Below are 13417 nucleotides of genomic sequence, written 5' to 3' on the forward strand. Positions count from 1 at the left end.
AGGGTACATCTATCTCCCACCGCTCGAAATCGATACGAAGTGTGAGTGCGTGTTCAGAAGAACGAGGCCCGCCTGTGGAGCGAGACTATTTTACGGTACCGTGGCCCTCTGCTCTGGTCCTCTCTGCTCTGTTCCCTACTCTGGCCTTATGATCCTAAACTGTGGTTCTCTACTGTGGTTCCTGATCCTCTATGCAGAAACACTGCTCCATGCGTTGGTCATCCCATCAATGCACTGGAACGTGGTACCTCTGTGTGTGTTCTGTATGTTCTGTATGTTCGATGTGCTCTGTGTGCTCTACGTGCTCAGTCTGCGCTCTGTCCGCTCATCTTTTCCTTCTTCCGACTTTGACATGGAGGGGTTACTCTTGAGTAAGGTACGGCTGCATCACACGTCCGCCACTATTCTTCTTTCCTCCAAGGTACATGTGCTCTTTACTGTACGTCGATGGTGCTAAAGAGTGCTAAGAGGTCAAATGTCTGATACCAACAGAGTACTATTGCCGTGGCGCATTATCTGCCGACTCTGTTTGTATCCTTTTTGTGCCTGTCTGGATTAGCTTGCATATCTCGTTCATGCTCACTCGCTGCAGGCCCCTCGCAGTACAGCAAACACAGGCGGTTGTGACAGGCTTTGCAGGAGCTTAAGTGTGCTGGCCCTGCGTTGGCTCAGTGCGTGCATTGCAACTCAACCTCCTCTTGAGATTATCAATTATCACGATACGATATAATACGATACGATATGATATGATACGAAGTGACAAGTGCTCTCGGGGCGAGAGCCACCTGCTGTCCAAGCGTCAGTGTCCGCATTGGCTTCTATTTGTGTCGACAGCATATTGGACTATATTGAAGTACTGGTGAACAATGTACATACTTCCCATCCTCAGCATCCGTACCACCGACGGTGTGGCTGACATGATAACAAGGCACACACCGTACAATTACAAGGCATCACGATCTGGGGCTGTCTCAATGATGTCTGTGGCACTCAAGACAGAGTCCGCAACTTCCAAGGAATATTACTCGAGTACCTGGAACTCTTCCCCCCATCAGACGAAACTGACAGGCAACAGCCGCGAGTCCTTTGACCGCCGTTGTGCCCCATCCCATCCTCCTGACGAAACACCCACGACAAACCAAGTCACACGATTGGAATTTCAAGATACCTACCTGGGACGGGCCCCTCTCAACGCCCCATCTGCCCTCGAAGCACCTGATCCATGGTTGCGGATGGGTTTCCCAATGGGCAACTCCTCCAACGGGAGCCCCTCATTCGGACCCTGTTCCGTTGGGCCACTCCGAGCGAGCCGTTGTGTCGGTCTGCTTGCCGTGTCATACTACTGCGAACCCAATATGTAGATCGTCCACAACGACCTCCAGAAATCGCCAAGCCATGTGCTCATCGTTGTGCAAACCTGCTGCTTGACGCCCCATCATTCGCTCGGGTTGCACTGCTACTGTGCATAGTCTGCCGTGGGGATTTAATGGGTCCTCCGGGGCACTAGAAACGGTTCGCGTCTCTCTCCTCCCTTCGGCACATCTCCAGCGGCCGGGATATGTGAGACCACATCAGCTCCTCTCTTATGATCGGCGTCATATCGCCGTCTACGAAAGGAGGAGCGGTGATGGGAATTCGTCCTCCTCTTCCCAGCCCCCAGCTCATCGCCACACGGCACGTCCAGGATTCCCCACCGACTCTCCAATCCAACACCGATAGTGTGAGTAAACTGCACCGCCCCGTCGTCACCAGACATGGAGTAAGAGGCGGTAGGCATGCGCGTACTCCCCATCCCGCCCGCCACCAACTCCACAAGTCCAAGCGGCAATGGAGAGGGATCGTCAGTATGTGAACCTAGCCCTCCGGCTCTTAATTGCGGCCCAGCCACTCATGGAAGAAGAGGGTCATGTGCATATTAAACTTGTATGGGGGGAAGACTGAGACATTGCACCTGATGTCCCGGGTATGGGTGACGATTCTAGTTGGTGTGGCGGGCGATCCCATCGCTTTCCCGCAAACCTGTTCTGAAACAACGGAGAAATGCCAGATTTGTTCTCCGCGTGATTTCTGGAAGGAAGGAAGTCACGTGGATGGTTGTGGTGATTTAAAATTCACGTGACCGAGAAATGATTATAGCAATTTTAAGGTGCTGCGGTTTCTCCTTTTCGCTCTCTTTCTCTGTAACTAAAATAATCATTTTGAATATAAGTGATTAAAAGTCTATATTTCAATTACAATTGCTATAACTAGTGATGTTTTACACAGTTTTTATTCTAACTTTGCAGCGGCACAGGTACAATGAACAGACTCTAGGAAGGAAGCTCTCTAACGGTCGAGGTACAGAATATCTCATAATCGTCTTAGCCCTGAAAGGAGATCTAGGAGATCTAGGAGGAGATGGAGGCGAAGAAGTCCGTTAGTTACAGGATATCCTAAAAAAATGCATTACCATCGATGACCACGAGCAACCCCTTTTACCACGATCACGCAAGGCGCTGTATTTTCAAGATACTCAAATCCTTCTTCTCACGATGCTCGGAGGCCCAACGCAGAAAGATGGGTATTCGCAGAAATTTTGGGCCACGAAAGCTAAGATCGAAGAGAAGAAGGCAGATGTTACGTAACTCTTGCTGTCACTTAATTCTTGCTGTCACTTAATTCTTGCTGTCACTTAAAGCTTACTACTGCTTGAATTTTCCTGTTACTTAAATCTTCCTGTCGCATGAATCTTCGTGTCACTTGAGTCTTGCCGTCACTTAAAACCGCTACCCCGACCACGAGGAGCCTCTGGGTATAGCAGGCGATGTAAACTATCTGCCTGGGCAGGCGACAAGTTGAGCAAACCGCCATTGCGGTCGTTGCTGGTGTGCGTGGCGCACCCTCTGATTTATCGGATCTACCGATTATGTTAGCACGACGCCACGACTATGAGAGCATCCTTCGCACCGCTGCCTATTGAGCACCGCAAACGTCCCGTCATTCTCCCTCTTCAGCTCTGTCTCGGCAATTTAGAATACGGCCTTACGGACGGTGAGTAGGCGCCATGCCTCTGGAAAGTCGATGATGATCTTGAACCAACGCGCGAGCTCGTGCACATTCACGTAGCAATCTAACATTCCATCCGAGCGCTTGACGACTGCTTGACATTAGCCTGTGCCCACGCATCCCGTAATCCAACGACTTGCAGAAGCCGTCAGCGGGCCTTTCCTCCACAAACCGATCCATGAAGAAATCCAGGGTGACAGGACAACCCTTAGCCCCACGCGGACCTACGCCACCATTGGGGAACGACGCTGTCGCTCCCACTATCAGATATATCATGCGACGGAGAAAAAAACGAGAAGAGGGAGTTCGATTGCATTACGAGCAGTGTAATAGGGTTGAAACTTCCAGAGTCTCACACTACTATAATCACAATACTGGCAAGGTATTGTGCAAAGCTTGCGATCTATACCATTGCAATAACTACAAGGACTGAGATATGTCTAAGGAGATACGTCGCCAGGGCATGGTTGACGTGAAGCAAAAGTGGAAAGAGGGGGTCCTGATGAATTACGAATAGTGTAATATAGCGGAATCCTTAGGATTTCTCATATCTTTAACGCTAAGAGCAACAAGTTGTTATGCATTGCGTGTAACAACTATTACTATAAGCATAGCTAGGATTAGGATCTAGCTAAAGAGGAACGCTGCTAAGCCCTAGCTAACGTTAAGAAAAAGTAGGTAGATAGGGTCCTGATTTACTACGACGAGTGTAGTAAAGCTAAGAATTATAGAGTTAATTTATTCTATATATACTAGAACTACTCTAACGTAGTAACTTATTCTATAATAGCTATACTCTAAAAGCAAGCCTTAAATTTAGAGAAGGTTTTATTAGTATATTCTTTCTCAAATATTTATAAGTTATTAAATAGGTTTTAGGCTTATTCTGTTTTATTACTAGTAAGGTAGTATAAGCCTAGTAGGTCTATTATCTTATCTATACTTTAGAACCTATATATAGCAAAGAGATATTAAGGCTTAACCTAGTTATAGTTCCTTATATTAATACTCCCTATAAGATATCTATAGAGTAGTAGTCTTTATTAACTATAAGTTAGTTCTATATTAATATAAGGACATAGAGTACTATATTATAAGAAGTAGTATATAGGAGTATAAGTTAGATAGGAGTTAGTATAATCCTATAGGTCTACTATAAAGGATATAAAAAAGATAAAGAGAGAACCTCTTAAATCTATTCCTACTAGTATTTAAAATAGGTCTAACTTAGTTAGCTAGCTACTAGCTCCTTTTATATAACTACCTTAGCTCTAAGCTTAATCCTAAGAATGTCTAGAGGATAAGGCATCCTTATATTAATAATAATAGAGTAGTTAAGAAATTAGAGAGTTATAGTATAATTATATATAGTAATAATTATAGTAATTACTAAGCTATTATATAAAAACTATCTAATTTATTTAATATTATATAATCTAATATATATATATTATCACCTAATATTTAAACTTATAAAGTAACATGACTAGTTTCTTAGCTAACTAGTAGAGGACTGTCGTTGCTTAGCCTAAGACCAGACTATGGTCTAGTCTAAAGATTTAGAACTAGACCGGACTATAGTGCAGTCTAGTTCTAGTCCCCTAGTGGTTTAGGTCCCCTATAGCGCACACTAAGTAAGGGTCATTATTAAGGGTAGTGGTGTAAGAACAGTAGAAATGATTAGATTTTAGTGTTTTGGTGCGTCACTCGTCGCTCGCGTGTGAAATACATTATAATACTATATAGCATTCATTGAATTAGGCTTAGCTCAGCGCTGACACTCTATTAAGTACCCTTGCTTTGGTTATTCTGCTCAGGCCTCTCTAACGCCCTCGTAGATCCCTGACAAGGGATTTGGTTTCCGAAGGAGGGGTAAATCTCGAACTAGATACCCCGCATCTTCCCAATCCTAATCCCCATGGGGTAGACTAGTGCGAGATGGCTCGAGGGTTTTGTTAAGGTTACGTCTGTACGAACAAACATTATTCTAACCTGCACACTCTGATTAAATCGATCCCATTACTATTGACAATTCCCTACATTGGTCAGACGTTTCTTGCCGCTTGCATCTCATCGGGGATGTTCTGTTGAATCGAACAAGACAGACAGTGTCGCTTGAAATAAACGTCCTAGCTCAACACCACCACCAGAAGCCCGGGCGCCGCAAGAAGGCCGCCCATGAGCCGCCCGCGAGCCACCGCTCTCAACAACCCCCCACACATCTTTCTCCACCGATTGCTGTAATGGAGCAGCCATCACAGAAGCCCGAAACCAAGCGAAAGCACGTCACGACGGCCTGCGTTGCTTGCCGGGAGAGTAAGGTGAAGGTACATTGCAATCCGAACACTACCCTCTTCAGCCAGGCGAATGCTCAGAACTGACACCCGCGCAAGTGTAATGGCGCAACGCCGACTTGCTCAAACTGTTTGAGCAAAGGTAAGGAATGTCGACAACAGGCCAAAGAAGACAAGCGCAAGTTAGTACTGCCTTCCTTGCTACATCTCCTAGCTAGATGTCCTGACCTCGTAGGCTCTCCCTTCGCGTCGCTATCGATCTACTTTCCAAAAGAGTCCAGCAGCTCACCCAGTTCGTCAGCGATCATGGATTGGATATCCCACCGATGCCGCTTGACGATGACAAGACATTGTCCGGAATTCTGCGAACTCTTGGGCTACCTCAACCCATACCTGCCCAGACCAGGCCAGACGGTGAGAATGGCGCCATACAAGGATCTCCGACCACTCAGTGTCCAGACCAGAGGATTGAACCCCCAGGGGGCGCAGTTGCGCAAGGATTAAATATGCACGAGATGCCTTCTTCGGAACGCGCCGGGGAAAGTCCGCTCCCGGCAGCAGCGCGAGGCTTACTCGAGCTTGCGAACGCGGCCGGCGATATAGGCGGCATTATTAAGACCACAGCCAGCTGGGACTGGGACATGGCGGCTGAAGCTATGTCACAAGGGCAAATGGTGCACCCAGACTACATCCCGGAAGATACGGCGCTGCAGGGCTTTTCCGGCAATGTCTCGACCCCCCAGCAGTCTGTCTCAGGCGGAGTGCCGAGCTGTCCTTCGCTAGAGGACGATGACATCAGCACCATCGAAAGCGTCGACGAGCTCGTAGACCAGCTGTCTGATCGAGTAGGAACGCTTCACATTAAAGCAGGCGGCCACATTCGCTTCTACGGATCGACATCAAACTTTAACCTCCTAGAGACGCCGGCTTCGGATGTCAACATGAACGTCCATCGGACTATCCGGAATGATGGGACCGAGCTTTTAGATCGCCTTGGGGTCAACAAGAAGGTTCCGATCGATTTAGAAGACCATCTGATAAATCTTTATTTTACGTGGCAGGACCCGTCGTTTCATGCCGTCGATCGCAAGATGTTCGATGAGGCGAAAGTCATATGGCGTGATAAAGGGGAAGATACGGCCTACTACTCGGAAGCTCTAAGGAATGCCATGTAAGCCAAAGATATATTCACTTTAGTAGTCGAGAGCTAAACTCGTATGGAAAGTTGCTGTCTAGGAGCAGCCTTCGACGCTCGACACCACCCGGCATTTGTCACATTCCCCAGATCCCTCGCCGATTTCTTCGCCGATAGGGCCAAGGCGCTTTTGGAAATAGAATTGGACATGCCCTGTGTCGCTACCATCCAGACCCTGATCCTCTTGAGCGCACACGACATAGGATGTGGCCGGGATTCCAAAGGATGGCTCTTTAGCGGTGCGTTGTTGGCTCGTCGATAATATGTTACTTACGCTTTAGCTGACTTCCCTTATGTTAGGTATGGCAATGCGGCTGTCATTCAACCTGGCGTTGAACCAGGATCTCAAACCTTACATCGCGAAAGGCGTAGTAACCGCGGCCGAGGCTGATCTGCGCCGGATGGTCTTCTGGGCCGCCTTCGTAGTGGACCAGTAAGAGAACTTTTCCACACCTACAATTCAGGGCAGGATCACTGACTGCTTGGCACAGTGTCTGGAGTTTTTACCTAGGCCAGCCATTCCGAATGTCAATGAAAGGCGTTACCCTCGAAAAGGCTGGGGCAAAGGCCTATCTGGGGTTACCTGGACAGTGGAGCCCATATGTGTCCCCGACTATGACGCAGACTTTTCCCCCTATGGTCGATTGTGTAGAAGAAGTCTGTACATATCAGGTCCTACTATTTGAGGCTATGGCCCCTCTAAGCGATGCCTTGTAAGTTTGACGGCACCAGCAACTGTGGATGGATAGTTGCTAATCGCCTTGCCACTCTCTTTAGTTACGGCAGCGCGACAACCTCGAAGAGTGCTCTGCATGAACTCAATTCTCAGATCGTGACGAAGCTTCAAGACTGGAAGGAGAATCTTCCAGTCGAGCTACGCGTGGATCTTCACAATCACGAGACTACTTACTTGCCGCACGTCATCCTGCTTCAGTAGGCGGTCCCCCACTCCACTCATGATATGCTTTACCTCCCTAACACTCTCGATTTAGCATGCAATACTACCAAAGCGTCATCTACGCATACCGTCCCTGGATGTCAAAAAGTCAGGTCCAGCCACAGTGGGGTCCCGGCGCCGATCACGCGCGGAAAATGTGCATAGACTCCGCGAGCGCCATTGCACGCCTTCTGCACTTGTATGAAGAACGGTACACCTTCCGCAGGATCAACATCCAGGCCGTAGCAATTACCTTCTCTGCCGCGCTGCTGCTCGTCTTCGCCACTGTTATTCACCACCAGCGGGAAAGAGGAGACGAGATCTTGGCCGACCTGAGCGTGTGCTTCCGAGCGCTAGATGAGCTGGCCCCCTCATGGGACACGGCCAAGCGGGCTCGTGACTTCCTCATCCGGTTACAGCGGCACTGGGAGCGACGGGCGAGGTCGAACAGTTTAGCCGCCGCGCGTGACGATGCCGGCTCCATGAGTTCGGGCTTTTCAGTCTCGAGGAAACGGCCACGGCCGTCCGTCCGACCCAACGATGAGCCGTCCGTCCGGCCCAACGATGAGAACAACTGGGCCGACAATGGCATGGCGGCGGCCAACTTTGGGATAGATATTGATTTCGACTGGATGCTTGCTACAAGTATGGAGGGGATGCCAGGGAACTGGGGAAATGTTTTTTCGGTGCAATAAGGCCCTAGTATCCCCCTTTACCGGAGCCGGTGAGCACATGTGGTTCCCATCAATTGTTTTGTTCAGGCATTAATTGCATAGTGCATATTACGTATAATAACAGTTAGATAATAGCAACCACCTAGTTGCCCCTAGACTACATACAACAGCAAGAGAGCTATAGTCTCCATTTAGGCCATGTAAATTTCCCCCAAATCAATATATATATATATATATTTCATAAATATCTCTTTCGAGACTCGTTAGACTCGCCTGTGTGCCGGCCATGTCCCCTACAATAATCTTCCAGCATGGATCCCTCCTGTGATGAGAATATCATCCGATGTATGATACGCACTAGCATCAGACAGGAGGTAGACCACCGGAACCTTCAGGTCCGTTCGATCGCCGATCCGGCGCATGGGCGGCTCGTTTGTCATGATGTCCGCCAGCCAGGGGTAACGATCACACAGATCAATCGTCATGTCCGTCAGCATGTACCTGTTCACCCAACATTTCCTTTGTTAGCCCTCTGGAAAAAACGATACAGAAAGTAAAAAGTGCTAGAGTGATCAAGCGTGCTTACCCAGGAGAGATAGAGTTTACGCGGATCCCGAAGGCCGCCAGCTCGACACCCAGTGCTTTGGCTAGCGACAATACGGCGCCCTTACTCGCACAATAGTCGCTCGTCGTCTGTCCTTTGCTGGCAACGTGCGCAGCAATGGAGGCAATGAGGACTATCGAGCCTCCACGCGGGTTAAAGTCGGTGGGCTCCTGCTTGGCCATCTGGGCGGCAGCCAGCTGCGCGGCGTAGTAAGTGCCGAGCACGTTGATGTTCATGCACCGTGCGACGGACTCGGGGGCGCGCTTCATGAAGGGCTCATCAGGGCAAATGCCGGCGGCGGTTATTCTGTTGGGTTGGTTAGTCCTGTGAGGAAAATGGTCTTCGGAGACGGGAACCACTGCGACAGGTGGACTTACAGGCCGTCGATACGCCCGAAATCCTTTACGATCTCGTCGAAGGTGACTTGAAGACCAGCGTGATTAGTCACGTCGCTCCTGCGCAAACGAACCCGCTAGTTAGCATTATATACACCATTTAATGATACGCTGGACGAGGTTTTCGAGCTATGCACATCATGTATGGGGTCGTTCATACAGATCACAGCCTTGCAGGGAAACTTACTTGTACAGCTTGACCTTAACACCAAATTCCGTCTCTAACTTCTGAAAATGATGATGTGGCTCGTCAAGCAGGTCGATGATGGCGACATTGCCCCCAACCTCAGCCACGGCGAAGCCAAAGGCCAGGCCAAGGCCACGGCCGCCTCCAGTGATGACAATGGTGCGGCCCTTTAGGGAAATCAGGTCATACACCGAGCGCGATAGGAACTTATCCGGGTTTCGATCGAGACCATCCTTGGCTGTCGCAGGGTTCTGTTGGTCTGCCATTGCACAATAGCGACTTGGCTGGTGACGAGGTTGACGCGAGTTTGGAGTTGATAGATGGAGGGGTATGTTGTCACGTTTACCTTGTCTTGTACTCAGATGTAAGAGAGTTGCTGGCTGAAGAGGCTACTGAGATGACGGCGCGGCCAAGTAGATATCCTTACTGACCCATTGTCACTTATTGGAAATGGGTCGCGACAACGGGGTAAACTTCCGTGGCGCGTGCCTAGATTGGCGGACTGGGCGTTGTGATGCGGGGTGATCGGGTTATGGTTTTGGACGTCAGTGGGCCGGGGGTTGTGATGCGGGGTAATCGGATTATGGATTCCGACGTACTTTCGGCAGTTGACACGCAAGGGGCTCCAATACAAACCCACTGTAATTTAGCACTCGTCTTTATGAGTCTCGACAATTTCATGTGTAGGCGTGAATAAGGTGCAGACCGACTAATTTTCCGGGTGTGTAGAAGGGGCGGAATCTTGAACCCGTGAGTTAGGGTGGCAGTAGCTCGCGATTCAATAATCCGAATCCGTCCAATTCATATTGACTATATACCGCCTCTCCTGGAGAGTCTGGCAGATAAGGTATGTCGAACTATCAGCACAGCATTTAATGAAGATGACAAAGATGATAAACCAGATTTTGGAGAATATAGTGCCTTCGGCGCCGACGAAGAAGCCCCTGGACGCCCAGGCTACAGGCTGGAGGGAGAACCTCGACGACGACGACCGTGCCGTTATTGCGCTGCGAAACTTGATCTTCGATATCTGTAACCAGAATGGCGGCGGGCACGGCGGCTCTGCTATCGGCATGGCTGCCATTGGTGTTGCCCTGTACAAGTACACGATGCGTTACAATCCTTCGAACCCGGAGTGGTTCGACAGGGATCGCTTCGTTCTCTCTAATGGTATGAGGTTGGAATTCTTTGCATGGTCGTATGTTAACCTGAGATTTTGTAGGACATACCGCGATGTTCTTGTACGCCTTGAACCATCTCGTCGGTTATGACGCCTGGACAATGGACCAGATCAAGGGTTACGGTAGTGCGAAGATGAACGGTTACAGCACCATGTGCCACGCCCACCCAGAAATTGAGGAACCAGCAGTGGAGATCACCACGGGACCGCTAGGCCAGGGTATCGCTAATGCCGTCGGGCTTGCTGTAGCCTCCAAGAACCTCGCAGCGCGCTTCAACCGGCCGAGCTTCGACGTCGTCAGCTCTCGTGTGTACTGCATGACTGGAGATGGCTGCCTGATGGAAGGAGTCGCGCTCGAGGCCATATCACTAGCTGGAAGCTTGCAACTGGATAACCTCGTTTTGATATACGACAACAATCAGGTGACTTGCGACGGTCCTCTTGATTGGATCAACGTCGAGGATGTCAACGCCAAAATGCGCGCATGCGGGTGGCATGTTCTCGAGGTTGCCGACGGTTCATACGATGTCCAGGCCCTAGTTTCAGCACTCCGTTATTCAGAGACCCTGGGTGGGAAACCCGTGTTTATAAACATCCGCACCGTCATCGGGCTAGGCACCTCCAATGCAGGAACTTACAAAGCCCACCACGGCACCTTTGATGCAGAGAGCGTTGCTCTTTCGAAGCGCCTAGCTGGTCAGGATCCCTCAATGACACATCAGATCTCACCCGCCGCCCTAGAATACTTCAGAGAGAGAAAACAACGCGGCCAGAAGCTACAAGGCGAGTGGGACGACCTAATCCGCAGTTACCAGTTGGCACACCCGGACCTAGCCAAGGAGTTCCATATGAGACAAACAGGAGACAACGGGGATGAGTGGCGGAAGATGCTCGAGACGATAGACTCGGAGGCTTTCCGGGGCCAAGCAACACGTGAGGTTAACGGTTCCATTATCGAGAGCATGTGGAAAGCCCATCCAGCCCTTTTCGGAGGTGGTGCCGATCTAGTCAACTCCAACAAGGTTCCTTATGAGGCGTCCGAGGTATTCCACCCATCCGTGGGCTATAAAGGCCGCTATTTGCGTTACGGCATCCGTGAACATGCTATGGCAGCTATCTCCAATGGTATCGCGGCTTACAATCCGGGCACATTCCTACCTATCACAGCTACATTCTTTATGTTTTTCCTCTACGTAAGTCATCGCGCTATCGGCCGAAGCCGGCTATAAGCTATTATGATGCATTGCAATACTAATCTTTACTTTTGCCAGGCCGCTCCGGGAGTCCGCATGGGTGCCCTTTGCCATTTGCCCGTTATCCACCTCGCAACGCACGACTCCTTCGCCGAGGGCCAAAACGGTCAGACTCACCAGCCTATCGAACTGGATTCCCTGTACCGTGCTATGCCTAACCTGACATACATGCGACCGTGCGACCCTGAGGAGACCATCGGCGCCTGGCTGCTCGCGCTCTCGAAGACTACGGGTCCGTCCCTGCTTTCGCTCGGCCGTGACCCCGTCGGCCCTGTGCCGAACACAAACCGCTTAAAGGTCGCCAAGGGCGCGTACGTCGTCAAGGAGGCCGATAATGCGCAGCTCACTCTTGCTAGCTGTGGGACCAATATGCACTATGCCGTCGCGGCGGCCGAGAGTCTGTCCGCCTCAGGGATTCCGACGCGATTGATCAGCGCTCCGAGCTTCGATCACTTTGACGAACAAGACAGGGCTTACCGCGAGTCGGTGTTCCCGCTGGATGGCACGCCTATTGTAAGTGTCGAGGAGTATGTTGCGACGACCTGGGCGCGGTACGTGACGGCAAGCATTGGAATGACCGGGTTTGGATACTCGGCTTCGAATGCCAGTAACTATGACAGATTCCGGTTAGATGCAAAGGGAATAGAGGCTAGGGTCAGGGATTATCTAAAGGATTTGGCTGGTGGTGATGCTAGGAGGGCAGGATGGCGTGCAATATAGATCTGGTGAGGGGTTTGCACCTTAGTTTGATAGTACTATCTAGTAAAAATATCTTCGATTGCGAGGATAACCTGTTCTAGTAGTGTAATAGAAGTCTCTGCACTTATTTACTCGTTAAATAATTTATTTAGTAATGCATGTAACGCTAGGTCTTAAACTATAAGACTTATAGAGGTTTCGTCGCGTTAGTTTACTTAACAGAGGAGGTAGGGGATTAGACATAAAGGCTTTTATAAGACACGTTACTAGTATATAACAAATACTATATTAAGTTGAGCATAAAGCTCCTATCTAAGAACTATCTATATAGTTAATAGTTCCCCTAAGAGCTATAATAATGCATTAATTTACTAATTAAAGTCTTAAGTTAGTAACATAGTAGATATTATATATTACTTACTATATAACAGTGTTCCCCGGATACGTATCCGGATACTATCCGTGAACTCTACGGATAGGATACAGTATCTGTGAGAAATCTATAGATATGTATCCGGATATCCAGATATGTATCCGGATACATGAGGCTTAAGGCTATAATAGAGTATATAAAAATGGAATTGAAGCTCATAGCTATAGTGTATATATATAATAACTCCTATTCCTCCCGCTTATCGTCTACATCACTATCATCTACCTCTAGTAAATGGCCCTAATCCTGTAAGTAAAGTAGATATCTAACTGTTAATAGCGACAGTCTGTTCCGTTTCTTGGTAATAATATCACTACTATTGCTAAATACCTGTTCTGATGCAGCTAATGTTGTAGGGATTGCAAGATGATCTCTTGCAATCTTTGCAATAACTAGATATTAGTACTACTTTGTAGCCTAATATTTAAGTATATTAGTCTGTGGTCTAGGACAGCCCTCGTTGTTCCATCTTTTCCATTCTAGCTCTTAATGAGAGGTTGTAGTTGTAACATATAAATCAT

General features: G+C 49.0%; 4 protein-coding genes across 4 annotated transcripts; 2 read left to right on the forward strand and 2 right to left on the reverse strand.

Annotated features, from left to right (window-relative positions):
- Positions 1–2976: 2976 nt before the first annotated feature.
- VE01_01381 (uncharacterized protein) lies at positions 2977–3225 on the reverse strand (the record flags this gene model as incomplete). Its single annotated transcript, XM_018270904.1, has 3 exons — positions 2977–2981; positions 3026–3136; positions 3162–3225. 3 exons carry the CDS (start codon positions 3223–3225, stop codon positions 2977–2979), a joined length of 180 nt encoding a protein of 59 aa, XP_018134135.1.
- Positions 3226–5022: 1797 nt separating this feature from the next.
- On the forward strand, positions 5023–8356 carry VE01_01382 (uncharacterized protein). Its single transcript, XM_018270905.2, has 8 exons — positions 5023–5372; positions 5439–5521; positions 5575–6510; positions 6565–6773; positions 6835–6967; positions 7026–7247; positions 7312–7467; positions 7527–8356. Exons 1-8 carry the CDS (start codon positions 5289–5291, stop codon positions 8164–8166), a joined length of 2463 nt encoding a protein of 820 aa, XP_018134148.1. The 5' UTR covers positions 5023–5288; the 3' UTR covers positions 8167–8356.
- Positions 8232–10033, reverse strand: VE01_01383 (uncharacterized protein). Its single transcript, XM_018270906.2, has 4 exons — positions 9332–10033; positions 9127–9204; positions 8732–9055; positions 8232–8646 (listed from the first exon to the last, which is right to left on the reverse strand). The coding sequence occupies exons 1-4, from the start codon at positions 9595–9597 to the stop codon at positions 8439–8441; spliced, it is 876 nt and encodes a 291-aa protein (XP_018134137.1). The 5' UTR covers positions 9598–10033; the 3' UTR covers positions 8232–8438.
- On the forward strand, positions 9955–12589 carry VE01_01384 (uncharacterized protein). Its single transcript, XM_018270907.2, has 3 exons — positions 9955–10501; positions 10554–11704; positions 11783–12589. The coding sequence occupies exons 1-3, from the start codon at positions 10207–10209 to the stop codon at positions 12482–12484; spliced, it is 2148 nt and encodes a 715-aa protein (XP_018134132.2). The 5' UTR covers positions 9955–10206; the 3' UTR covers positions 12485–12589.
- Positions 12590–13417: the final 828 nt, after the last annotated feature.

The sequence above is a fragment of the Pseudogymnoascus verrucosus genome, assembly GCF_001662655.1.
Source record: "Pseudogymnoascus verrucosus strain UAMH 10579 unplaced genomic scaffold scaffold_4, whole genome shotgun sequence".
NCBI classification, from domain to species: domain Eukaryota; kingdom Fungi; phylum Ascomycota; class Leotiomycetes; order Thelebolales; family Thelebolaceae; genus Pseudogymnoascus; species Pseudogymnoascus verrucosus.

What these genes read in the sequence shown, in the direction of transcription:
- VE01_01382 (XM_018270905.2), top strand. Translation starts at nt 5,289, where the DNA reads ATGGAGCAGCCATCACAGAAGCCCGAAACCAAGCGAAAGCACGTCACG. An exon ending in GAAGCTCTAAGGAATGCCAT is followed by an intron (nt 6,511 to 6,564) that starts GTAAGCCAAAGA and finishes TCGTATGGAAAG; the next exon opens with TTGCTGTCTAGGAGCAGCCT. An exon ending in CCGCACGTCATCCTGCTTCA is followed by an intron (nt 7,468 to 7,526) that starts GTAGGCGGTCCC and finishes CTCTCGATTTAG; the next exon opens with CATGCAATACTACCAAAGCG.
- VE01_01383 (XM_018270906.2), bottom strand. Translation starts at nt 9,597, where the DNA reads ATGGCAGACCAACAGAACCCTGCGACAGCCAAGGATGGTCTCGATCGA. An exon ending in TTCGGGCGTATCGACGGCCT is followed by an intron (nt 9,056 to 9,126) that starts GTAAGTCCACCT and finishes CCAACCCAACAG; the next exon opens with AATAACCGCCGCCGGCATTT. An exon ending in GTAAACTCTATCTCTCCTGG is followed by an intron (nt 8,647 to 8,731) that starts GTAAGCACGCTT and finishes TTGGGTGAACAG; the next exon opens with GTACATGCTGACGGACATGA.
- VE01_01384 (XM_018270907.2), top strand. Translation starts at nt 10,207, where the DNA reads ATGAAGATGACAAAGATGATAAACCAGATTTTGGAGAATATAGTGCCT. An exon ending in TCGCTTCGTTCTCTCTAATG is followed by an intron (nt 10,502 to 10,553) that starts GTATGAGGTTGG and finishes GAGATTTTGTAG; the next exon opens with GACATACCGCGATGTTCTTG. An exon ending in TCTTTATGTTTTTCCTCTAC is followed by an intron (nt 11,705 to 11,782) that starts GTAAGTCATCGC and finishes TACTTTTGCCAG; the next exon opens with GCCGCTCCGGGAGTCCGCAT.